The sequence below is a fragment of the Cherax quadricarinatus genome, chromosome 5, assembly GCF_038502225.1.
Source record: "Cherax quadricarinatus isolate ZL_2023a chromosome 5, ASM3850222v1, whole genome shotgun sequence".
In the NCBI taxonomy this organism is placed as follows: domain Eukaryota; kingdom Metazoa; phylum Arthropoda; class Malacostraca; order Decapoda; family Parastacidae; genus Cherax; species Cherax quadricarinatus.
The window spans coordinates 14478758-14506210 of NC_091296.1; the positions used below are offsets into that span (position 1 = coordinate 14478758).

General features: G+C 42.2%; 2 protein-coding genes across 4 annotated transcripts in view; one reads left to right on the forward strand and one right to left on the reverse strand.

The window, feature by feature from the left end:
* mbt (serine/threonine-protein kinase PAK mbt) overlaps positions 1-27453 on the reverse strand; it is a 558896-nt gene that overhangs the window by 417932 nt on the left and 113511 nt on the right. The gene's annotated exons all lie outside the window — the stretch shown is intronic.
* The window catches only part of LOC128684879 (purine nucleoside phosphorylase), a 97311-nt gene that overhangs the window by 27773 nt on the left and 42085 nt on the right, over positions 1-27453 (forward strand). For 2 of the 3 annotated variants that reach the window (XM_070100485.1, XM_070100484.1), the window contains exon 2: positions 19648-19728. The exons of the other annotated variant lie outside the window; for it this stretch is intronic. In XM_070100485.1, the coding sequence (XP_069956586.1) occupies positions 19648-19728 (81 nt within the window). The remainder of the gene's footprint in view (positions 1-19647; positions 19729-27453) is intronic. 3 annotated transcript variants of the gene reach the window in all.

Genomic DNA, 27453 nt, shown 5'->3' on the forward strand with positions numbered 1-27453 from the left:
CATGTTTAAATGCTCAATTCTTTCCCTCGTTTGGCACTGAAGAAAAAAGTCCTACAGACCTGTCATTTCCTTGGAGATTTAGTTGATCAGGTTTTCTGCCATGTTGTCTTCCCGTTAAACACTGGTGCAGTTGATATGGAGGTCAGTTATTTCATTGTAGTGGAAAACGTCTCATGTCTGGTTCACATCTGGCAGCAGGTCTGGTACTTGAATGCCGGTCCCTCTTTTGTCATATTTAGTCCATTTTGTTGTCGTCACCGTCAGTTTTTATGTCACTATAGGTTCCTTGCATGTTGTTGCAGCAGTACTTGCAAATTTGGCCATCACTATATATATATATATATATATATATATATATATATATATATATATATATATATATATATATATATATATATATATTTCGCATTCACACAGTGCACCCACTTTGTCATTTCATTACACACATACCAATAATTTCGTTGCAGATATATAATATTCCATCACATTACGACATCTGTCATCCTTTGTCAATTGCATAATTAATAATTAAATTGAAGAACTTGTATCGTTCACAACAACCCGCTCATCACACAGTCAAAGGCACTTATGTCTCAGTACTATATTCATTCTCTTCCACACAACCCTTTCACACTGTCCTTATCGGGAAGCCAGCCCGCCGCGACCCCTTACATTGCACGTAAATCCCATAAATCCCTCAACCGAAAACTCCGATAGCCCTCAGTAAAAGCAGTCTCCCAACTCCCTCCATAAATTTCCCTATTACGACACTTAGTTCTGTAAAATGTCGCAGCTAACACCTTTATCCTCTCATCCACGCCCACCTCCCTCATGGCCCATGACGTATATATAAAATCCGTGACCAGATATGCCACTGCATTCTCCACCATCTTACTCACCCCACCTATATCCAAACTTAAAGCCCGCAACACCTGCAACCCCCACCCACTAACCTGAACACCTTTCCTAACCAGACCCGCACAACTTCTGTACAGTCACAAAAATATACCGCATGCAAAATTGTCTCCATGCTTCCACACGCTCTACATTCCCCTCCCTCCCTTATCCTCCTATTGAATAGGACAACCCCAGACGGCAAAATCCCATGTAAAAATCTAAACATTACCTCCCGAACACCCGGTTTTACACGTAATTGTTTTAGACGCGTCCATATTTCGTTCCACGCATACATAGGGTATGCTCCTTCAACAGCAGCCACCACTGACCTACCTTCCACTCCTTCGAGGACCCGCAATTTAACACACGACGGATCCCTCACTGTCATTAATAACCTCAACATGGCCTCACCAACTATTAAATCCCTACCCCCCCACCACCGTTGCATATCCTTACGTACTCTCACAAGTCCACCTCCCCTCCCGCCCCCCTCCCTTATATAACTTCGTTTTAGGTACACGCTCATCATCCTTTTTTCCAGAGGTAAAAGTCCCAGCCCTCCTTGACTGACCAGAAGTGTTAACACCGCTCTACTTAACCATTCGCAGCCCGATCCCCATATAAACCTAAAAACCCCATGTTGTAAATATTTCACCTCACGTCTCATCAGCGGGTACACGACAACGACATGCCATATCTTGCTGTACAATAGCACGTTCATCACTATTACTCTTTGATGCAGCGTTAGTTGCGCCGCCCTCAAACCACCAAGTCTTTTCAATACTCCATCCACTATTCGCACCGAATTCACCTCTTGAGCCACCCGTGTATTTCTCACATAAATTATCCCACATATCATTAGTTGATCCACCACCTTCCACCCACCCCCTACCACCTCATCCCCATTTGTACTATCCCTTAGGTCTAGAAACTTAAGTCTTCTCACCATTAATTTTCATACCTGAAGCCTCCCCAAACACATCCACCACCTTACCCACCCTAAGCAAGTCCCTATTACCTCTCACCAAAACAGTCGTGTCATCCACATAACCTACGATACCAGCCCCCCCTCACCCCGGTCAGTACCCTCCCCACCTCCCGCAACACACCTCCGAATGGCCCTATAAAATGGATCCTGTATACACACAAACAATATTTGTGATAGTGGGCAGCCTTGGCGCAGTCCCCGTCGCATCTGTATTTTAACTCCTAGCCTCCCGTTAACCTGCACCCTCATCGACGCCCCCTGATACAATAATTTTGCCCAAGATATTATTTCTTCCCCAAAACCTTGCCAACGCATGAATCTCCATAACGCTTCCCTTTCTACACTATCATAAGCAGCCTTCCAATCTAACGCCAATACACCTCCATCACCCAACTCCTCCTGTTTCTCTATAAATTCTCGAATCATGCCATGCCCTTCATACATCGACCTTCCTGGCACCCCATATTGCCCCCTATCAATTACCTTGCCTATTACCCTCTTGATTCTGTTCCCTAATATTCTTGCAAACAACTTATAATCTCCACACATAAGCGAAAGTGCCCGATAATCCATTACCGTTGACTGCTCCCCTTTCGGTACCAACACCACAACGGCCGTCCGTTGCTGCTCTCCCATTACCTCAGCTGCCTTAAGTATGTTAAACAGTCTTACTAAAAAAAAAACTCAGAACCCCCCAATTCTTTACGTAGAAATCATTTGGCAGTCCGTCTATACCCGGCGCCTTTCCCAAGCTCACTCCTGACAACGCCTGCCAAATCTCACGCTCCGTAATCAGCCCACCTAATGACACCCGATCTTGACCATCAAGCTCACACTTCACATACTCTCCCATTTCCCCCAATGCCACTTCACGGATGCCCACGCTTTGCGTATATGACTTAAACCAAGCTTCTACATATCCACTCATACCCTCTGTCGTTACCAATGCTTGACCCGCTCTATACCCTTCCATCCCTACATGTACGTTTAACCCCATCATCTCCATCGTCACTCTCCTCTTTCTCTGGCCTCTTAACATGCAAGCCGACGGCCGATCACCCCATAGCACTTCTTCCAATCCTCCCATAATTCGCGCACCATCAAAATGCTCGTTTTGCAATACCCTAATACTCTCCTTTAAACCCTCAATGTCCTGCACTGGATAGCTTGCTCCTCCTCTTGCATAACAGTCACGCAGCTGCCCTTCAAGATATCTTTGAAACCCATACTTTAACCGATTATATTCCCTCCCACGATAAATATAATATTCTCTGATACGATTTTTAGCCACCGAATCCCACCAATTTACCAGTTCATCATCCCCCGGCGCCTCATCCACCAACCGTTCCCACAATTGCGCAAAAGACTGACGACATTCCTCACCCTGCAAAAGCTTCACATTTAACTTCCAATAACCTTGACCCCTTCTAGGAAATCCCTCCCATTCTAGGTCCACCATTACTCCTCTGTGATCCGAAAAAACCGCGTCCACCACACGCACTCTGCTCACTATTACTGTTCGGGGCACATAAAAGCGATCCAGTCTAGCCGCATATCCACGTCTAACAAAAGTATGTTCTACAACCCCACCCTCTCCAACGTCTATTAACCCCACTCCATTTAATAATTCCCCCAAAATCCCCAAACAATACCCTGCCCCTCTAGGTTCCACATCCTTACGCCTTATCACACAATTCCAGTCACCACCAATTACAGCTACACCCGGCAAAGCACGCAAATAATATACTAGGACATCCTTCACAAATTTATTCTTAATAAGCACATCTCCCTCTGCCGGACCATACGCACACACCAAACTCATCTTTACCCTACCCCACCACCCATCTACACGAATCACCCTCCCCTCCCCACCCTCACAATGCCTCACTACGAACAGACTAGTTTCCCTTAGCAGGATGGCAACTCCTCCTTTCAACCTTATCGCATGCTCCACATACACATTATACCCATTCACCTTCAACTCATAACCCGGTCTGTAGTTGTGTTCCTGCATGAACACCACATCAACACTATTACACACCAAATATTCACTAAACCATACACACTTTCTCTCTGATCTCAATCCATTAATGTTCAATGTCATGCACTTGAAGCTTACAGAGTGGTTTTCCTTCTTGACCCTGGTACTGTCTTGCCACCAGATCGTTTCGTGACACCTCGGTCCCTCTCCCCCCCTTTAGAAACGCTCTTAACCAACTCCTGCCCCTTAGAGCCACTGTGACCTCTCTGCGTAACTTCCGCCCAGGACTTTTTGCCAGTGCGCTGAGCAGGCGTGATCACGTCCTCGGAGTCAGATAGTGCAGCAGCGTCCTTCCGTGATGCTCCCTCTGCTTGCATCATGTCGTCTGTTACATTGTCCCGGTGGATCTCCACCTCCACCGCTTGCATCAAAATATTCTTATCACACTGCGCAGACCGCAGATCCTGTTCCACGCCCTGATCCACAGCAGACCCAAGAACTAGGTCTGGACTCCCAACCTTCCCAATACTCTTGTCAGCCAATAACACATTTAAAGCCATGGCTAATGAGTCTTCCACATCGCTATCACTTGCAGTCGGGGTGTTCTCTTCCAACACCTGAGCTGCGTTCAATGAAGGGGCGTCCCCCCCCCTCGTCACACCTGCTGACTCCATCTCTTCCACTCTCTCGACCTCCTCACTCCAGGACCCACCTTGTGTAGGCAGAGTCACATAAGGCAAATCTTGCTCCTCACCCTTCTTTACTGCTGTATGTCGTTGCCGTTGTTCCATGTTGCCACGCCTCCTTCCACACAGAGCCGCTAGGTGATCATATGACCCACACAACCGACAGGTCTGGCATTGCCCAGCGTATGTCACAAACACCTGGGTCCGAAATTCTGGCAGCACTACGTACGACGGAATAGGGTAACGTAACGTCATCTTCACAGAATACGTTCCTTCGAGTATCCCTGCGTATGGCCCAGTAGCCCGCTTCCCAACAGTGGCCGTATGTACTGTACCATATTTGCCCATCGCAAGACGGATGTCAGAATCATCCGCTTCGAATGGCACATTTCTAATCTTAACCCATGTGTAATGGCGAGAAACGTCGTGAAGTCACACGGTCACAGCGGAGTTAACAGTCAAAGTAACCTCCTGGTACTTGTCTACCACCGCCTCATACACACTTGCCAAATTAAACTTGACAAAGATCCTCGTCGTGCCATTCAGTGCTACTCCACATATCTCCTCGTTAGCAATACCATATGTGTCTCGTATGATTGCAGGTAGTAGCAGGTCCATAGAAGTTCCTGTCACAGCCCCACGGATAAGCTCAACACAGACTGTGTTTATGCGTCTCCGGCTGGCCTGCGCCATGCTGTGAAAATATAACTGCCACTAATCAACGCCAGGGGCAGCAGCAGCGCACGTCCTCACTACTCAAAGGTTGAGAGACGAAATGATTGACAATCTCCACAAGGATTTATATACACGGACACTTGTGTACCTCTCAGCATATGTATGCTCTGAGTTTTACTTTAATCCCTATTTTAAGAATTAAAATACTTTTGTGTGGTGATAAACAGGTTATGTGCAACTTTAAGGACCCTCGTTTAGTTGATAGGCTTCAAACCCCACTAATCAACCATCTCTCAGTGTATAAGCGATTTGCTATGTGTAGAGCTTTATCAAATCAACAACTTTCTTTGATAAAGCTCTTTAAGAAGGGGGAAACACGTTGCTCTGCATATATTTTTTTTCCTTCGAGCTTAACGAAGCAGCCGACGAGTCGAGCCCTGTGGTTGGAGCAAACCTTGAGATGGTAAGTGAGATAGTTGAACCCTTCCACTGTCCCTCCCTCCCTTGTTGTCACTTTAACCCTCTGCCTGGCGGGGCTGGACGTATTTGTTTATCTTTCGAAAAAAATTTCTCTTTGATGTGTATACAAGTGAGAGTACTACTTGGAGGTGTGTAATATATCTATGTATACCCCTGAATTTGCTTCAATCTCTATACTAGGGATAAAAAAGTGATAGTGATTGATGGTACACAGGTGACATGCAGCCTTGATGACACTAGTGCAGTTATAGGCTTTACACCTAATGACCCCTCAGGGAAGGTTCCTTGATGTTGGTGAGGGGCTCTTGATTTAGGGAATTGGATCTGTGCTCCAGTTCCCCGAATTAAGCCTGAATGCCTTCCACATCCCCCCCAGGCGCTGTATAATCCTACGGGTTTAGCGCTTCCCCTTGATTATAATAATAATAATACACCTAATGAACCTACCTGTAATCTTCAAAATGGCTGCGCCAGAACCCTGTTCCTTCTATGCAGGTGAGTGCCAGTGTTTGCACCCCATCAGTGCCACCAGTGTGGATGATTGTGCCCTACAGCGGTGTATGGGTACGCTAACTTCCTATCCTAGTAGTTTTGCTGCTTTACCCTTCAAGGGAGGTCCCTGGATTCTAGTAAAGGTTTCATGGCAGACTTGATTGCCTCCACACCTTTCATTCCCACGCAAAGGGGACGCTAAACCCCTAGGGGTCACAGCTCCTGGGGGGGAGGGTGCAATTAGGTTCGATCCATGGAGGAGGTCGGGTTCATTTCATGGATCAAGATCCTCTCGCTAGCATAAAGGAATCCTTGTTGAGGAGACTTACTAGTAGTATCCTATGCCTAGCCAGCACAGGCTACTAGTCTCGCCAGTTACAAAGCAGCCTAGTGTTAATCTAGCAGTCACAACGTACTATAGTACTGACCATCCTACTCATTGTATATTAATGGTATTACACACCGACAAGTATGTTCGTAAGATACAGTATGCGGTTCATGGCATTTTATTAAGACTGTTTCGTCCATTAGGGACTGTTGAGAAATAATGAAGTCCCTGGTGGGCGAAACTTTGAGAAGTTATAAGCTGCATATTGTCTTGCAGGATGCTCGTTACTTTCTCTGTAGACATGTTTAACTTGACATTTTATGACGGCCAGTTCATCTAGTGCTCTTCTTTCCTAGTTCTTTATTGACTTTTTTTTTTATGAAAGAACTACCAAAGTTCTCTACCCATTGACGCTACCTAGGAGTTTGCCAAACCAGTATTTCCCTATATCGTTTCCAAATATTAATTTGTCCACCTTGAAACTGTTGCTGCAAAATCTGCCCTGGTTAGGTATTTTAGATACGTTATTTACATTCTCTTTATTCTGGTTTTCCATTTGTACACTTCAATAACGTCCCCCTTAATTCTACGTCTTTCCAGAGAGCGCCAATTTAGTGCCTTCATCCTATCTTCGTAGGGAAGGTTTCTAATACATGGGATTATCTTCATCCTTCTGTATATTTCTCCAGAGCAGTTATATCCATTCGGTAATATGATAACCAAAACCTAGTAACACAGTCTAAATAAGACGTTACCAAAGACATTTAGGACTTGTTTATCCTTCTTTATTTGAAACCATTATCTATTATTTTCATTGGGAACACTTGTGCACTTTTGTCTTGGCTTTAACTTTTGCTAACCAGAGCTAAATCTTTTAATTTTTCACTTTGACTAGAATCTACATTATTTAACTTACAATTTAGCGTTTAGTTATGATTGTAATAATTTAGCTTATAAGTATAATAGTAATTTTCTTTTCTCTCTTGCACTATCCTTTGTGTACTCACCTAATTGTGGTTGCAGGGGTCGAGACTGCTTCTGGCCCCGCCTCTTCACCGACCGCTACTAGGTCCTCTCTCCCCCTGCTCCATGAGCTTTAGCATACCTCGTCTTAAAACTGTGTATAGTTCCTGCCTCCACTACATCGCTTGCCAGACTATTCGACTTCCTAACTACTATGACTGAAGAAATGCTTCCTAACATCATGTCGTGCTTAGCTTGAGCATACATAATAAATTTACCCTGCTCTTCCTGGAACATTTGTCCCTATTATGCTCACTGGGCACAGTAAATGGCTGGGCACTATTAACCAGTTCCATTGTATCGCTCTAGGTAGTAATTGGTTACTAATTCAGGTGGGAGTGTAGTGTTTCACTGCCGGGGCTTAGGCCTGGGATTCCACTTGACGTAATTAGGGACTTTTTGTTCACATTTCTCTTCGGACAGGGAACTCCCATCACTTTCGTCGCCCAGCTTTGGGCAATACTTGTTTCCCGAAAACCGGGGAAAGAGGGTTCGATACGGTGAAAGCTGTTAGTGAGCCTTAAAGCCCTGAACAACAACTTAGTACCCGACACCTTCAGTTACTCTGATTCATAACATTTTTTTTTATTAGGTGTACCATTTGTTAGTAATTTTTATATAGTTATTTCTACTTGTATAACTGATATCAGATGCCATATGGGTTTAGCGTTTGTTTTAATATAATACATGCATATTAGAACGGGTTAAGTTCTAAGACACCTAGTGTCAAGGTTTCGTTGGCCAGCCTGCATGACTGCTTTTTGCTTATTCACCAAGTTGCAGGATGGTAAGTTAGTGGCATTTCCTGGATTAATAGCATGCTCAAGTTTATCCTCATAACTCAGTATGGGTCAGAATTTGATATCCTAACGATTTTTATATTTCATCTTATTTTTTGCATGAAAACCTCACGGAAATTTAAGAAGCCTAAGAAGAGCTGTAATTTGTATATCGTTCCGGGGGGAATCCCGACCCGATTTTTTTTTTTTGTGAACTTGCAAAGACCTCAACTTGTTCAGTTGATGAATAAGATGCATGTGCAACATTTTGATATTTTTACTGTGGAGACTTTTGATCAACCAGTGGCTTTATCAATCCAGTACAGAGCAATACCGAAGATGTTAGAATATATGAAGTAATTTGAGGCGATCAGCCCCTCAGCATAGATTAATCTGTTGGAGATAGTGGAAGACTTGCAATTATAGTTTGAGGCGAATAATCCCTCAGCCTGGAAGGAGGTCCATCAAGACTTATTGACTATGCACTTCCTTCTAGACTTAGGGACTGATCACCTCAAACTAATGCATTCTAACATCTTCTGAAGTATTCTCTGTATTGAACTGATAAAGCCACTGGATGGCGAAACACCTCCACAAAGATGCCCAAGTGTTACATATGTCTTATTTATCAACTTTTCGGTTATATAAAACATTAATATATAAAAGAGAGAGAGATTTCGTTCGGATTTTTAACCCCGGAGGGTTAGCCACCCAGGATAACCCAAGAAAGTCAGTGCGTCATCGAGGACTGTCTAACTTATTTCCATTGGGGTCCTTAATCTTGTCCCTCAGGATGCGACCCACACCAGTCGACTAACACCCAGGTACCTATTTGCTGCTAGGTGAACAGGACAACAGGTGTAAGGAAACGTGTTGAAATGTTTCCACCGGCCGGGAATCGAACCCGGGCCCTCCGTGTGTGAAGCGGGAGCTTTAGCCACCCAGTTATCTGGGTATGACCACACAAGTGTGCTCTCTGTACAAGTCCGTAATTTTTAACTCAACACACAGCTTGTATGTTCCATTTTGATTTGTAAATATGTAAGAATTCATACATATGAGTAACTAAAGACGATGAGGGCGGGTTGTTGGTTCAGTGATATCTTGACAGTAGAAATGTCTCCTTTTAACATGAATGTAGTTGATGTTGCATGATTGTCTGTTTTCAAAAAGTTATGAGAACTTTGCCAGATGTAGTCAAAGACCTTGAAATACTTAAGAACACTGATAAAACTTATCGAAATTCCAATAATATACATTTTGAGATAGGCGACCTGTGTGATGCACGCGACCTTTACGAACTCTAATGTCGTAAGACACCCACAGATTTCAACACTTACCTATGACACAGGCTCTATTTTTTTTTTCTGAAATTGGAAATAAGTATGTTTCTCTTGTAGCAAGTTGTAAAGCAGCTTTTTGTGCCCCCCCCCCTTTCCCCACTTAATATGGAGGTACTAACATATTCCTTCGCCCTAATCAGTTCAGGCGTGGAAGTTCCTGATCAAAGGAGTTGCACCTCCCTTGGAGCAGACCTGATTACTCCATAATTCCCAGGTGTTGTGACATTCCTACGGGTTTACGAGAGGTTCATAAATGGAATTGGATCTTACGTTCCTGGGATCGAACCTGATTGCCTTCCATTTTCCCAAGCGCTGTACTGTGCAATCCCTACCCATTTAATTTCCCCTTCCCCATGAATATAATAATTTCTCAAGGTAAGTAAAGATAAGGTACGAAATTTCATAACTTATCTTACGACATATGTGAAATAAGACGCAGGTGTGATATTTAATGAGGAAACTTTTCACCACGAATGGATTCTTCAGTCCTGACGGAAATATCCTAATACTGCACATGTCTTATTTCACAGCCTCAGTCTCTGGTTAGATTCCTAGCACTGGAAAACTTGGTTTCCTTGCATCCTTGCTCAGCCAACGTTAACAACCGGTAAATCATAGCCAAGTAGACAGAACAGCTCTTATTAAATTTTTTTTATTTTTGCTCAGTGAGAGCTTTATAAAGTTACTTCAGTGAACCAAGTTCGTGTTTTTAATAACGTAACCAAGTTTCTCTTTCACTTAGTGTCTGCTCATTCTCATTCTCTTTTATTAGGTAGTTGTACATCAGGCTAAAGTGGGTCGCCTCTCCGGGTAAGTTATGTATATATGTTAGAAACCATACTCCTCGCAAATTCGACACGTGCGTCGAAGTTATCAACTGCGATAGGAAATCAGGCAGGATTACATATGACGGCACAGGGTACTTTAACGACATCTTGAGAGTACGTCCCTTCCGGTAACCCAGCGTAAACACCAGTCACCCACGTACCTTGTTGGGCCATATGTATGGTTTCAAATCTAGAGAATACATGACGTTAAGTCTGCTTCTTCAACCTCAAAATGCACATTGCGAAGTTTAACCCATTTGTATCTCTTCGATACGTCAACTAGAAGCACTCTTCTTTGCAAATATACAGGGTCTAAAGCCAGCAATAAACAACAAAATACCTTTCATCCGTGGACTGCTTGCAGAGGCAAAGGCAATGTTCGCGGCTTTCACTGAGACCCACATAAAGGATCACTTGGACAACGAAATATGGATCCCAGGTTACAACCTATACAGATGTGACAGAGTGAACAGGCAAAAGGGGGGGGTTGGCCTGTACATTGCAGAGTCACTTGTTTGCACAGAACTGCTTAATGCCTCAAATGACGTAGTGGAAGTTTTAGCAGTAAAGGTCGAGAACCAAAACCTAGTCATTGTGGTAGTCTACAAGCCTCCGGATGCAACATCCCAGCAATTCCAGGAACAGCTGTTAAAAATTGACCACTGTCTGGAAAATCTTCCAGCTCCTGCACCCAACATCTTGCTCCTGGGGGATTTCAACTTAAGGCACCTAAAATGGAGGAATATAGCAAATAATATTGTTGCAGTAATAACACCAGGAGGCAGCTCTGATGAAAACTCACACTCACACGAGCTTTTAAATCTCTGCACAAAATTCAATTTAAACCAGCAAATAATAGAGCCTACTAGACTGGAGAATACACTAGACCTCATCTTCACTAACAATGATGATCTGATAAGAAATGTCACCATATCAAAAACAATATACTCAGATCACAACATAATTGAGGTTCAGACATGTATGCGTGGAGCCTCAGACCGACAAAATGAGACTAGTCACGAGGGAGCATTCACCAAATTCAACTTCAATAACAAAAACATAAAGTGGGACCAAGTAAACCAAGTCCTAACCGATATAAGCTGGGAAGATATACTAAGCAACACAGACCCAAACTTATGCCTAGAACAGATTAACTCGGTGGCACTCGATGTATGCACAAGGCTTATTCCTCTAAGAAAAAGGAGGAGTAGATGTAAAATAGAAAGAGACAGGCGCTCCCTTTACAGGCGACGGAAAAGAATAACAGAGCGGCTAAAAGAGGTCAATATATCAGAAATGCGCAGGGAGACACTGGTCAGAGAAATAGCAAGCATCGAACTTAAGCTAAAAGAATCCTTTAGGAGTCAGGAATCGCGGGAAGAACTAAAAGCCATAAATGAAATCGAAAGAAACCCAAAGTATTTCTTCTCCTATGCCAAATCAAAATCGAGAACAACGTCCAGTATTGGGCCCCTACTTAAACAAGATGGGTCCTACACAGATGACAGCAAGGAAATGAGTGAGCTACTCAAGTCCCAATATGACTCAGTTTTTAGCAAGCCGCTAACCAGACTGAGAGTCGAAGATCAAAATGAATTTTTTATGAGAGAGCCACAAAATTTGATTAACACAAGCCTATCCGATGTTATCCTGACGCCAAATGACTTCGAACAGGCGATAAATGACATGCCCATGCACTCTGCCCCAGGGCCAGACTCATGGAACTCTGTGTTCATCAAGAACTGCAAGAAGCCCCTATCACGAGCCTTTTCCATCCTATGGAGAGGGAGCATGGACACGGGGGTCGTCCCTCAGTTACTAAAAACAACAGACATAGCCCCACTCCACAAAGGGGGCAGTAAAGCAACAGCAAAGAACTACAGACCAATAGCACTAACATCCCATATCATAAAAATCTTTGAAAGGGTCCTAAGAAGCAAGATCACCACCCATCTAGAAACCCATCAGTTACACAACCCAGGGCAACATGGGTTTAGAACAGGTCGCTCCTGTCTGTCTCAACTACTGGATCACTACGACAAGGTCCTAAATGCACTAGAAGACAAAAAGAATGCAGATGTAATATATACAGACTTTGCAAAAGCCTTCGACAAGTGTGACCATGGCGTAATAGCGCACAAAATGCGCGCTAAAGGAATAACAGGAAAAGTTGGTCGATGGATCTATAATTTCCTCACTAACAGAACACAGAGAGTAGTCGTCAACAGAGTAAAGTCCGAGGCAGCTACGGTGAAAAGCTCTGTTCCACAAGGCACAGTACTAGCTCCCATCTTGTTCCTCATCCTCATATCCGACATAGACAAGGATGTCAGCCACAGCACCGTGTCTTCCTTTGCAGATGACACCCGAATCTGCATGACAGTGTCTTCCATTGCAGACACTGCAAGGCTCCAGGCGGACATCAACCAAATCTTTCAGTGGGCTGCAGAAAACAATATGAAGTTCAACGATGAGAAATTTCAATTACTCAGATATGGTAAACATGAGGAAATTAAATCTTCATCAGAGTACAAAACAAATTCTGGCCACAAAATAGAGCGAAACACCAACGTCAAAGACCTGGGAGTGATTATGTCGGAGGATCTCACCTTCAAGGACCATAACATTGTATCAATCGCATCTGCTAGAAAAATGACAGGATGGATAATGAGAACCTTCAAAACTAGGGAGGCCAAGCCCATGATGACACTCTTCAGGTCACTTGTTCTATCTAGGCTGGAATATTGCTGCACTCTAACAGCACCTTTCAAGGCAGGTGAAATTGCCGACCTAGAAAATGTACAGAGAACTTTCACGGCGCGCATAACGGAGATAAAACACCTCAATTACTGGGAGCGCTTGAGGTTTCTAAACCTGTATTCCCTGGAACGCAGGAGGGAGAGATACATGATTATATACACCTGGAAAATCCTAGAGGGACTAGTACCGAACTTGCACACGAAAATCACTCACTACGAAAGCAAAAGACTTGGCAGACGATGCACCATCCCCCCAATGAAAAGCAGGGGTGTCACTAGCACGTTAAGAGACCATACAATAAGTGTCAGGGGACCGAGACTGTTCAACTGCCTCCCAGCACACATAAGGGGGATTACAAACAGACCCCTGGCAGTCTTCAAGCTGGCACTGGACAAGCACCTAAAGGCAGTTCCTGATCAGCCGGGCTGTGGCTCGTACGTTGGTTTGCGTGCAGCCAGCAGCAACAGCCTGGTTGATCAGGCGCTGATCCACCAGGAGGCCTGGTCACAGACCGGGCCGCGGGGGCGTTGACCCCCGAAACTCTCTCCAGGTAAACTCCAGGTAAACTCCGACGTCTTCATTAACCTCCATTACTATATATCTTGGTACTTGTCGACTACCTCCTCATACATCTGGGCTGACAGGAACTTCACAAACAAGCGGGTGGCCCCATTTAGTGCTACACCATAAAGCTCCTCGTCGTCTATCCCATATGTATTCTTGATGATAGCTAGTAACAAATTTGATACATTAGGTGTTATGGCCTCCTTCAGTAGTTCCATGCCCACTGTATTAACACGCCGCCTCAGTCCCGCTGTCATGGAGCACTGAGACCAATCACGGGTGAAGGTGTTGGGGAGCTCCAGGCACACGTCCATCCCTGCCGCTGTCAAGGTGGCAAATTGATTTTCGTAATTAGATTTCTGGATTTTTTTTCTAGCTAATACATTCACCTATATTGTGAATTTATCTATTTTGCACCAAAAGTAACTTTGAAACCTTCAAAGGATTTACTTTTTATACTAGTTTTACTAGTACCGCCTGAACTGCTAGTTTGTACACCCCCCATGCTCGTCTTGTGAACAGTAGCGCAAAGCAAAAATGTGATTACAGATGTCACAATGGGTCTTTATCATACCCCACTGGTAATTGTTACATCACTAAAAAGAAATATTAATCATTTTATATTTAATGGTCGCAATACAGTATGGAATATAATAAAAATTGTTACCAATGATAAACATTGGTCATAATTGGGTTGCAGTCTTCTCTAGAAAAATTCATTCATCTAATCAATGCAAAATGTAGATGCAACCTGAAGAATTCAAATATTTTATAATTAACAACGAGGTGTTTTGCCATATCCTATAAGGTTTGCATGGAGATATCTCTGAAAGGTTGGATGTTTGGACAGTCTTAAGATATAATGCTCCAGTGTATGGCCCTGTCTCTGTCCACACTGCATTTTATGCTACTGTCATTTCCATAAAGAAACCGTACTGCCAAAGATACTTATAGCCTTGCCTTAGTCTAGTAGTAATAGCATCTTGCAGTCAACTGGCCTGTTTACTTTCTCCATGAATATGTTAAACTTGACAAATTTCATTATGGTGAATAATGAATCTGCTAGTTCATACATGTAGTGTTCTTTTTTCAAGAAAAACATACTTAACATTCTCCTTATTTAATGCTTCTTTAGCTAATTCACCAACTTTGTCGTGTTCTTGGAGGCCTGTGTGAGAGGGAATACACAAAATTATATAATTTGTGCATATCTGTGCCTAGCTTCAGACACAAGCGTGCTATATTCAGGTCTCAGGCTATTTAGAGTAAGTAATGAGGAAATAGTTAAACTCGGATCGTAATTTCTACAAGGTTGAGAGCAACAAGTATGGCAAACGGTGCAATTTATAAGGTGGAAGCCCGGTTATTAATTCTAAAACACTTGTGTATATAGTATCATCAGGTCAGTTTCGGGTAATAGCACTTCCCGCTCTCTCACTGTCAGGGTCAAGGGAGCCATCAGCGATTACTTTCTAAACTCGTGTATGTGCTCCATACACGAACTTAGGAAGTAATCGAAATTGAGTATCGTGCATGATTAGTTTCTTGTGAAGGTAGGTCGGAATAGTAATATGAAAAGCTGTTATCTGTCAGGGTGGTGGGAAATGTTTCCTAACATGATAAAGTTCATTTAGTCCAAACATTTTTGTGTGGTTATTTGAATCCACCTTGATTCACTGTGTGAATTATATGCTCTAGAGACTACATTATCTTGATCACGCAGCAGCTTCAGTTCTACCATGACATTGATGGTATAGATTAATCGTAGTCTGTCTAGTGTCAGTCATAGTGACACTCTAACCAGAGTCCAACACCAGAAAGCCAGCAGTTGGTGCTGCCATTTCCGTTATAGGTAAATTTCCTTTTCCATTTTTAACATGAATATTTAAAAAGTTGTTCCATGCTCCCGCTACAGCATCTGAACCACTGAGCGTTTCACTTTATGGCTGAGACCCATTTTAAGTGATTTTTGCCCTGACGAATACAGAAACGACGTAAGGAGACAGTGGTAGTGCTGCTCTTCTCTAAATACAGCCAGGTTCACATACTCGCTGAACCCCAACCTCACTCAAGTAACACTGTGTTAAATAACACGACCACGGCGAGTACTTGACTACTGAAGGTGAACTGGTTAACCGCAACATACTGGCAATGTTGCCTAGGACAACAAGCAGAGAAGTAGGCATAAGACTTGTCGACGTTTAGATAAACCTCCATCCTGAGAGAAACCTAGCGTAATGATACTGTAGGCTTCCCCTGCAATGTCTTTATGCCCAAAATAATTCATGTAATGTGATAATAACTATTTTACTACTTACACTAAACCTGGCAATAAGTGCGTTTTGTTTATGTACACTATTTAATATTATTAAACTGGTTATAGAGTGATGTTGGAGCCATCTGTAAGCCAGAGCTCTTGGCTTCTGTTCACTGTATGGTTTTGAGACCCACGAGTGGTTTCCACGCGCGGCGCAAGTATGTGATTTTTTGTTGTTGCGTGGACCATTTGGGTGTCCCATAAAACGAACGGGGGAATGCCTAAGCAAAGACAGCCTTAGTGACTTTATGGGTCAAATCCACAGATATGCCCTTTAACCTGGAATGATAGTATTTATTTGTGGTAAATGTTTGTTCGTTATTTTGTTTATATATATTTTTAGTTATGAACGCTGAGTAACCTACCAAGTCAGTACTCTGTAAATGTTACGACTACTACCCCATCCCAGCACAAGTGGAAACGTTGGGCATGTTTCCATACACCTGTATGTTGCCCCTGTTCACTTAGCAGCAAGTACCTGGGTGTTAGCCGACTGACTGCTGTGGGTCGCATCTGGGGGGCGAAGGATCCGAGCCAGTTTTTCTTGGGTTATCCTGCTTTGCTAACTCTACCAGTTAATAATCCGATTAAGATCTTCATTCCTTTGTTGAATGTTTCTTTGTGAATGTTCCAGATCAGCCAGTCCGGTAATAAATGATAATAGCTGATAATACAAATTGAAACTACAGGCGGTTGCCCGTTTTAAAGTACAATAGCTGTCTTCAGAGTCAGTGATGTTTGGCCAGGTGTAGGACCAAGAAAACAGTGACTTTGTACATCACAGTAAGATTACTGAAATTACCTAACGCTAGTTGGGTGCTTTGATGCACCCAACTAGACCTGCTTGCCTTCCATTCTCCAGGCGCTAAATGACTCTTAAGGATTTAGCAACAATAGCCTGGTTGATCAGGCAAGCATCAGAGAAACTTGGTCTTAGGCCGGGCTGCGGGGAAGTTGGGACAGGGGAGTAGATTGGTGAGAGGGAGGGTATGAGTGGAAGAGACAGTACCAGAACTTAACTCAATAGCTAAAACGATCGTGATTCTGGAGACTGGTGTGGCGAGGACTGATAAGGCAAACGGATTGGGTGAACACATAAAACGCTCAGGCACACGGTACCTGTGAGAAATCCACTGGTGATGTATAAGGATAAATAGGAGGGGAGTAGGATATTTTTAAAAGGTACGTCTTTAAAGGTCCACACCTGTTAAGACAGGCTAGGTCACTCCGGAATCTCCCTGTCATCGTTGTGTACTTCCAAGTCTCTCACCCGCTACAGCAGTGATGTGTTGTCAGTTCCCTGCCTTTATTATAATTATAAGGAAGCGCTAAATCTACAAGGGTCATACAGCGATGCAACCATTCCTGGAATCATTTGACCTTCCACCCTTCGCCCTTGGGTCACCTTTGCCCCCACGCTGGGGGCACCTTCCTCACTCTGGGGAACCTTTCTCCCGATTCTGGGCACCTTATTGCAGTAATAGAGTTGAGAATGTCTGGCTCTGCACTCAGCATCCTCCTTCCTTGTCCAGCCTCGAGGGAAGCCACACAACGTTCACGATGCTTTAACCAATGCAGCTGTATAGCCCTTGTGGCTTAGCGCTTCTTTTTTATTATAATAATAATTTAACCAATGCACCATTTCAGTTTTCCGTTTAATATCTTTATTATGCACCCCATACCCATCCTGTGGACGGTAGTCAAAAGATTACAAAGGTACATAAAGGGTCCAGGGACTGGACCCCAAAGTTATGATAGCTGAACTAGTTACAAAGGTAATGAACTCTAGGTAGATCTGGCCACAATCATGGCAAGTTACAAAGGTAATAAATCAGCCTCACTCCTATACATGGTTACAGTCATGAACAAATTACAAAGTAATGACAATGCACCGTCGATCTTACTAGGATCGACGGTGCATTGGTTAGACCGTTAGAGCATCGTGGACGTTATGTGGCTTCTCTCGAGGCTGGACATGGTGGTACGGGATCGACTCTCCGCCAGCCACAATTTAGTTTATGATTCGTACTAATATATCCCTAATAAAATGTGATCATATTGTGAAAAAAAATATTTTAACTTAACAATTTTCAGATTTTTTCAATCTCAACTAAGATGCATACACCAGAAATATTTTGAACTTTGCCTTAAACCACATTAAACCAGAGTTACAACAGATATAACTGCGCTCACGTAAAATAACGTCAATGTGGCCTGGTATTTTTATTGTATGATGCGTAGCGACTTTCACGAAACTTTAAATAATTTTTTTTATACTTGGCCACCATTTTTCCCCCACCTATTGGATCAGGCTGCCCAGGGTGGCCACGCAACCCTGTATATACCTTAATTCCTATTTGTTGGTGCACTGGTGAACTGGATTCTTAATGGACCTCATATTGGATAGGCTTTTAAGCCAACAAACTAAATTTTCTAACCTTGGAATAACGGTTTACATGAATGGTATATCAGTATTTGCCCACCATTTACTTAAAATCAGCCTATTTAGCTAATGGATATTTTAAACATTTCAGAAACCTGGAGGAGAGGTATACAACATGTATTTGTTTCAACTAATGTTTATTACTACTTATAACTGGTTACTATAGGGAAGTATCTAAGTTGTAGTGGCTAGAAGTTAATTATCTAACACTAGAAATGCTTGATTATATAGGGGGAAGGAATGTCTGATATGCTTACACCTTGGATGACTTTAACTGCAATGTCTAGTGTAAATAATGCGCTTTCTAGTACTAGGATATTTATTAAGAAAGCTTTGCTCATATGAGTTATATCAGTCCATTGTGTCACAAGGTGAAACATGGCCATGGTGTCACGTGAAACATGGCCATGGTGTCACATGAGGTTTGTACCTCCATTAAGAGCTCTTGCGAGTTAAACTTATTTAATATCATGTCTTACTTGTAATTAGCAAGTATTACTCCACTAATTATCCATATTAAATCTTGCAAACTTTGGCTCGCTTACTCTCAAATTTTGTGTACTCCCACACACACCTTCACTGGATCAGCACTACGCACTTTCACTCCCTTCAAGTGTGGGGGATACTCTTGATCCAAGTAATTGGAGCTACCTTACATTTCGTCGGATCACCTCCCATTTCTCAGGCGCTGTATGAGCTCTGGAGGTTTCGAGTTTTCCCTCAAGTGACTGTAATAATGCAACTTTATTTGTTCTTCCGCCCCCACAAATCTGGTTGTATATTAACTTCTTGGAAGCGTATATATACCTACACGCGTAATATTACTAAAATAAAGATTAAAGTAATCCTTATTTTAGTAATTATTCTTAACCGATGGCATACAGGCGATGTGCAGCTTTACATAACCAGTCTACAAGCTTCAAACTTAACCTAAGGCTTACTACACGATAGCAATACCTGATCTGGCCTGCCAGCTTATGGTGCTACTACTACTACTACGTCATTCCTTGCATGTTGCCAGCTATTAACTAACCATTAACCAGCTTGTGGTTCCTTCCTGACAGTAACCGTGGGCGACTACGAGCCCTGGCCTCAGGTGGTGGTAGTATGTGCCTCGAGGAAGTGGTTATTGGAGAGGAAATACCGTAAGTCCTATTTTTATTATATTTTGTGTTACAGTTGCATTTTTTGTACTAATTCTATGATTAGTATTAATTTTGGACATTTTTAATTGTGTTAATTCCTTTTCTAGTGACATTGCTTTTAGACATCTAAGTTGTGCCTTGAGTCATTGTTAATCTTCAAGTACTTCCCACATGACGTACTATTTTTTTTTTCCGTTAATTTGTAGTGTTTTGTTTCTCCCATTTATTTTCCTCAAGAACATGGACATCTTCCACTGTAATAAACCATATAACCAGAGACCAAACAAAACGTTACTCGTCAATCCTAACCAGCCTAATAAGAAGGGCTAAAAAATTGTATTATGAGAACAGTTATCCAACTTACGAGGTGACATAAAAAAAAGACCTGGAAAACCCTATCAGAAATACTAGGAACAAAAAAGTTAACACGAAATAGCGAAATTGAATTAACAAAACCAGATGAACCCCAATTCCCACCTACTGAAACAGCAAACACTCAATAATTTCTTCTCCACTATAGGAAAAAACCTTGCCAATAAAATCCCAAGCTCAGATACCCCACCCAATGAATACCTCACTGGCAACTACCCGAACACACTGTTCCTAGCTCCGACTAACCCAACTGAAGTCTCCCTTATTATCAACAAACTAAAAAACAAAACAGGAGATTTAAATACCTTACCACCCATTATATACAAAAACGTGTCACAGGTGCTGTCACCAATTATTGCAACACTCTTTAACAAATCCATTGAATCATCTACCTTTCCTACAGTTCTCAAAATAGCAAGGGTCACCCCGATCCATAAAGGAGGAGACCACACAGACTTGAATAACTATAGGCCAATATCCAACTTACACCCTCTCTAAAATCTTTGAAAAATTAATCCATAAGCGTATCTGTTCCTACCTCATATGCCACAACATACTCAACCACTGTCATTTTGGGTTCAGGCCTAATAAAAATACTAATGATGCTGTTATCCACATGCTAGAACATATTTATACAGCAATAGAGAAAAAAGAAGTCCAAATGGGATCTTCATTGACTTACGTAAAGCTTTCGATACAGTTGACCACGACTTGCTCCACATGAAATTGTCGCACTATGGTATAAGAGGGCACTCCCTCAAATACCTAAAGTCATACCTCAGCAACAGAAGCCAATATGTGAACACAAATGGGGCAAACTCTTCCGCACAGCCAATTACAGTTGGTGTCCCACAGGGAAGTGTCCTAGGCCCTCTTCTCTTTCTCATATACATAAATGACCTACCAAATGCATCGCAATTACTCAAACCCACACTGTTTGCAGATGACACTACATACGTCTACTCTCACCCGAGCCCAGTCATGCTAGCCAATACTGTAAATACCGAATTACAGAAAATATCAACCTGGATGAGGACCAACAAACTTACTCTAAACATTGACAAAACCTACTACATTCAGTTTGGTAACAGCTACAGATGTGTCTCTAAACATAATGATAAATGGATCACCTATCACAAAACTCAGAGGGAAAATTCTTAGGAATCCACCTTGATAATAGACTCAAATTTCAAACACATATACAACAAATTTCCAAAAAAAATTCCAAGATCGTAGGCATACTATCGAAGATACGGTACTATGTTCCACAGTCAGCCCTCCTGGCCGTATATCACTCACTTATTTACCCCTATCTCACCTATGGAATTTGTGCATGGGGCTCAACAACAATTAACCATCTCAGACCACTAATCACCCAACAAAAGGCTGCAGTCAGAATGATAACAAATTCCCACTACAGACAACACACTCCACCAATATTCAAAACTCTAAACCTACTCACAATTCAAAACATCCATACTTATTACTGCACCTATTACATACATAGAACACTTAACTCTGACATAAACCCTCCCCTCAAACATCTCCTTACCAACCTCAACAGAACACATGACCATAACACAAGGCACAGATCACTCTTTGATGTTCCTCGTGTCCATCTCACGCTATGCAAAAACTCAATACACATAAAAGGCCCTAAAATCTGGAATTCATTACCTGTGAATATAAAAGAAACACTGTTTATAAATTCAAGTCTCTTCTCAAAAATCACTTACTCACCCACAGCTAAATAAATACTGAATAATTGTATCTCATAAATTGTATCTCATATATGTATTTCATTATTGTATCTCATAAATGTCAAACTTTGACCTAATCAAACTTTGTTACTATTTAACTTCATTACCAAACAGAATACTCCATTCTACTGATTACACAGCAACACATTAAATGACCATATGACCTGTCTTTGCAATACTCATTGGTTCTAAATTGTTATCTGTTTTACAATAATTTTTGTACCACTGAATATATCATTGCTTAGTTAATCTTAAGTTAATTTTAAGCCTGCCTGTAATGCTATGCGTTCAAGTGGCTTTGGCATGCTACATTTAACTGTATTCTTTTGTACTTCTCTGTATCATGTTCAAATTAATAAATAAATAAATATATAAATAAATGGCTTTTAGCTGATGTATGTTGCAATCTAATCTAGCTAAAGTATAACAGAACAGAGAGGTATTTCTTCTTGGTAGTAATAAACCCTATAGTCTACCCTCTGTTGTTGAATCAAGAAGTTTTGGTCATTGGTCAGCGTCCTTTTAAGATTTAGAAGACTTAAAAAAATAGAATTTAAATTTGACTTGTTTTTAATAACTAAAGAATTTAGTTCTATAAGTGCAGGTTTAGTTATACTTTTTGAAATTTGAAAATGTAACATTTTAATATATATAATGCGTATATTTTTTGTTTTTATTTTTTTTGTACAAAAATATATATATATATATATATATATATATATATATATATATATATATATATATATATATATATATATATATATATATATATATATATATATATATATATATATATAAGGACGTCTAGGGTGAAATTCCTCAATGTGGGAGTGGTTTACCCAAAGCCTTGTATGATCCGTAATATATCCCTAGAATGTAATATGCCTCGAGGGGATGAATGGTGTGCAAGTTTGAGAACATCAGGTTTACTTGGAATATACCTGGAGAGGGTTCTGGGGGTCAACGCCCCCGCGGCCCGGTCTGTGACCAGGCCTGATGGTGGATCAGGGCCTGATCAACCAGGCTGTTACTGTTAGCCGCATGCAACCCGATGTACGGACCACAACCCGGCTGGTCAGGTACTGACTTTAGCTGCCTGTCCAGTGCCTGCTTGAAGACAGTCAGGGGTCTATTGGTAATCCCCCTTATGTATGCTGGGAGGCAGTTGAACAGTCTTGGGCCCCTGACACTTACTGTGTTGGAAACACTAGTTATTTAAATTTGTTTCTCTTCAAAATTGTCAGACCTATCTAGGAACTTTGTTTTTCACTGTATTCGAATACTGCAGTACCTACCTCGTGGGTTATACATTATTATTAGTCTTTGTAAATATGGATATTTTGCAACTTTTTCAATTATTGTCAAAAATAACCGACACATTAACCTTTAAACCCACCCAAAGTAGTCAGGTTATTTAATCTTCCTCACCCCCTCTCCTCTGCCCATAACCTTCATCATCACTTATCTGTTCTTTCCCTCCCTCTTATAGTCCAACTAAAAAAATGCCGTTATTGCGCTTTGTATATCTGCTGTGTATAAGCTTCTGCCCAGTATTTACAGTTTTGTATTTATGATCCACAGCACATGTATATTCTCTTAATTGTGTTGGTTGAGGTTGAGTACTGACTTTGTCAGTCAGGGTTGAGGACTGGCTGTTTGTCCTTTGCAAAGTTGAGCTCTGGCTCATGGCCCCTACCTTTGCACCTCGGTTAACTAGTGTTGCTTACTCCCTACCATCTCTTTGAATTGGTGTTGAGTTCGACTCCACTGCACCTCATCTTAATGCTTGAATTTCTTCACTATCCTCACACTGAAAGGGTTCCATACAATGATTCTTTATTACATTTGATTTCTAGTTTAGAGTTCTCCCTTCTTATTTTTGCCTAGCTCAGCTCTTTTGTTCTGACACTAATGAATGACATTATTTTACTTGGTTTGCATTTTTTTTAAAATCTTTAAGTTAAATAAGATAAAACCAATATTGCAAACTAGAAATACCGCAGGAAATAGCAAACAAGAGGACTCCAATAGCAATAGTGAGGATAAATTACCAAAAACAACTGGTGGGAGCTCCATTGTTGGTGCTAGGGAGGATAGGAGTAAGACAGGGAAACATGCACCAACAGGGAATACAGTCACAGAAACCCAAGGCAAACGGAAACCAAGCCTGTGCACATACTATGCACTTGGTATCTGCTGGCATGGGAAATCTGGAAAAACAGATGGGACATGCAACTATGACCACCCTAGAAAATGTCATGCCCATATGACAACAGGAAAATGCAAACTCCCTTCCTGTAAGCTTTTTCACCCTGAAATGTGTACCTCTTCAGTACAGGAAAGACTGTGCTATAACTTAAATTGCCAGGCATACCATCTAAAGGGGACAAAAAGATACAAAACATCCAGGCCATGGGAAAACCTGGGTAGCCACAGCCACTCAAGAGGGAGAGGTTTTTTAGTGCCAGGAAGAAAAAAAACTGGCAGGAAATGGCAGAAATCGTACACCAAATCCAGTCATTCCTGGAGTGGAACCACAGTCGATGGCCTCCACTCCAAACCAACAGATACAGATACTAATGCCGGAAAAAAAATCCCCCCCCCCAGTACCAACAATACCACCAGTCCGATAACATTCTTCTTTGCAAATATACAGGGTCTAAAGCCAGCAACAAACAACAAAATACCTTTCATCCGTGGACTGCTTGCAGAGGCAAAGGCAATGTTCGCGGCTTTCACTGAGACCCACATAAAGGATCACTTGGACAACGAAATATGGATCCCAGGTTACAACCTATACAGATGTGACAGAGTGAACAGGCAAAAGGGGGGGGTTGGCCTGTACATTGCAGAGTCACTTGTTTGCACAGAACTGCTTAATGCCTCAAATGACGTAGTGGAAGTTTTAGCAGTAAAGGTCGAGAACCAAAACCTAGTCATTGTGGTAGTCTACAAGCCTCCGGATGCAACATCCCAGCAATTCCAGGAACAGCTGTTAAAAATTGACCACTGTCTGGAAAATCTTCCAGCTCCTGCACCCAACATCTTGCTCCTGGGGGATTTCAACTTAAGGCACCTAAAATGGAGGAATATAGCAAATAATATTGTTGCAGTAATAACACCAGGAGGCAGCTCTGATGAAAACTCACACTCACACGAGCTTTTAAATCTCTGCACAAAATTCAATTTAAACCAGCAAATAATAGAGCCTACTAGACTGGAGAATACACTAGACCTCATCTTCACTAACAATGATGATCTGATAAGAAATGTCACCATATCAAAAACAATATACTCAGATCACAACATAATTGAGGTTCAGACATGTATGCGTGGAGCCCCAGACCGACAAAATGAGACTAGTCACGAGGGAGCATTCACCAAATTCAACTTCAATAACAAAAACATAAAGTGGGACCAAGTAAACCAAGTCCTAACCGATATAAGCTGGGAAGATATACTAAGCAACACAGACCCAAACTTATGCCTAGAACAGATTAACTCGGTGGCACTCGATGTATGCACAAGGCTTATTCCTCTAAGAAAAAGGAGGAGTAGATGTAAAATAGAAAGAGACGGGCGCTCCCTTTACAGGCGACGGAAAAGAATAACAGAGCGGCTAAAAGAGGTCAATATATCTGAAATGCGCAGGGAGACACTGGTCAGAGAAATAGCAAGCATCGAACTTAAGCTAAAAGAATCCTTTAGGAGTCAGGAATCGCGGGAAGAACTAAAAGCCATAAATGAAATCGAAAGAAACCCAAAGTATTTCTTCTCCTATGCCAAATCAAAATCGAGAACAACGTCCAGTATTGGGCCCCTACTTAAACAAGATGGGTCCTACACAGATGACAACAAGGAAATGAGTGAGCTACTCAAGTCCCAATATGACTCAGTTTTTAGCAAGCCGCTAACCAGACTGAGAGTCGAAGATCAAAATGAATTTTTTATGAGAGAGCCACAAAATTTGATTAACACAAGCCTATCCGATGTTATCCTGACGCCAAATGACTTCGAACAGGCGATAAATGACATGCCCATGCACTCTGCCCCAGGGCCAGACTCATGGAACTCTGTGTTCATCAAGAACTGCAAGAAGCCCCTATCACGAGCCTTTTCCATCCTATGGAGAGGGAGCATGGACACGGGGGTCGTCCCTCAGTTACTAAAAACAACAGACATAGCCCCACTCCACAAAGGGGGCAGTAAAGCAACAGCAAAGAACTACAGACCAATAGCACTAACATCCCATATCATAAAAATCTTTGAAAGGGTCCTAAGAAGCAAGATCACCACCCATCTAGAAACCCATCAGTTACACAACCCAGGGCAACATGGGTTTAGAACAGGTCGCTCCTGTCTGTCTCAACTACTGGATCACTACGACAAGGTCCTAAATGCACTAGAAGACAAAAAGAATGCAGATGTAATATATACAGACTTTGCAAAAGCCTTCGACAAGTGTGACCATGGCGTAATAGCGCACAAAATGCGCGCTAAAGGAATAACAGGAAAAGTCGGTCGATGGATCTATAATTTCCTCACTAACAGAACACAGAGAGTAGTCGTCAACAGAGTAAAGTCCGAGGCAGCTACGGTGAAAAGCTCTGTTCCACAAGGCACAGTACTAGCTCCCATCTTGTTCCTCATCCTCATATCCGACATAGACAAGGATGTCAGCCACAGCACCGTGTCTTCCTTTGCAGATGACACCCGAATCTGCATGACAGTGTCTTCCATTGCAGACACTGCAAGGCTCCAGGCGGACATCAACCAAATCTTTCAGTGGGCTGCAGAAAACAATATGAAGTTCAACGATGAGAAATTTCAATTACTCAGATATGGTAAACATGAGGAAATTAAATCTTCATCAGAGTACAAAACAAATTCTGGCCACAAAATAGAGCGAAACACCAACGTCAAAGACCTGGGAGTGATTATGTCGGAGGATCTCACCTTCAAGGACCATAACATTGTATCAATCGCATCTGCTAGAAAAATGACAGGATGGATAATGAGAACCTTCAAAACTAGGGAGGCCAAGCCCATGATGACACTCTTCAGGTCACTTGTTCTATCTAGGCTGGAATATTGCTGCACTCTAACAGCACCTTTCAAGGCAGGTGAAATTGCCGACCTAGAAAATGTACAGAGAACTTTCACGGCGCGCATAACGGAGATAAAACACCTCAATTACTGGGAGCGCTTGAGGTTTCTAAACCTGTATTCCCTGGAACGCAGGAGGGAGAGATACATGATTATATACACCTGGAAAATCCTAGAGGGACTAGTACCGAACTTGCACACGAAAATCACTCACTACGAAAGCAAAAGACTTGGCAGACGATGCACCATCCCCCCAATGAAAAGCAGGGGTGTCACTAGCACGTTAAGAGACCATACAATAAGTGTCAGGGGCCCGAGACTGTTCAACTGCCTCCCAGCACACATAAGGGGGATTACCAACAGACCCCTGGCAGTCTTCAAGCTGGCACTGGACAAGCACCTAAAGTCAGTTCCTGATCAGCCGGGCTGTGGCTCGTACGTTGGTTTGCGTGCAGCCAGCAGCAACAGCCTGGTTGATCAGGCGCTG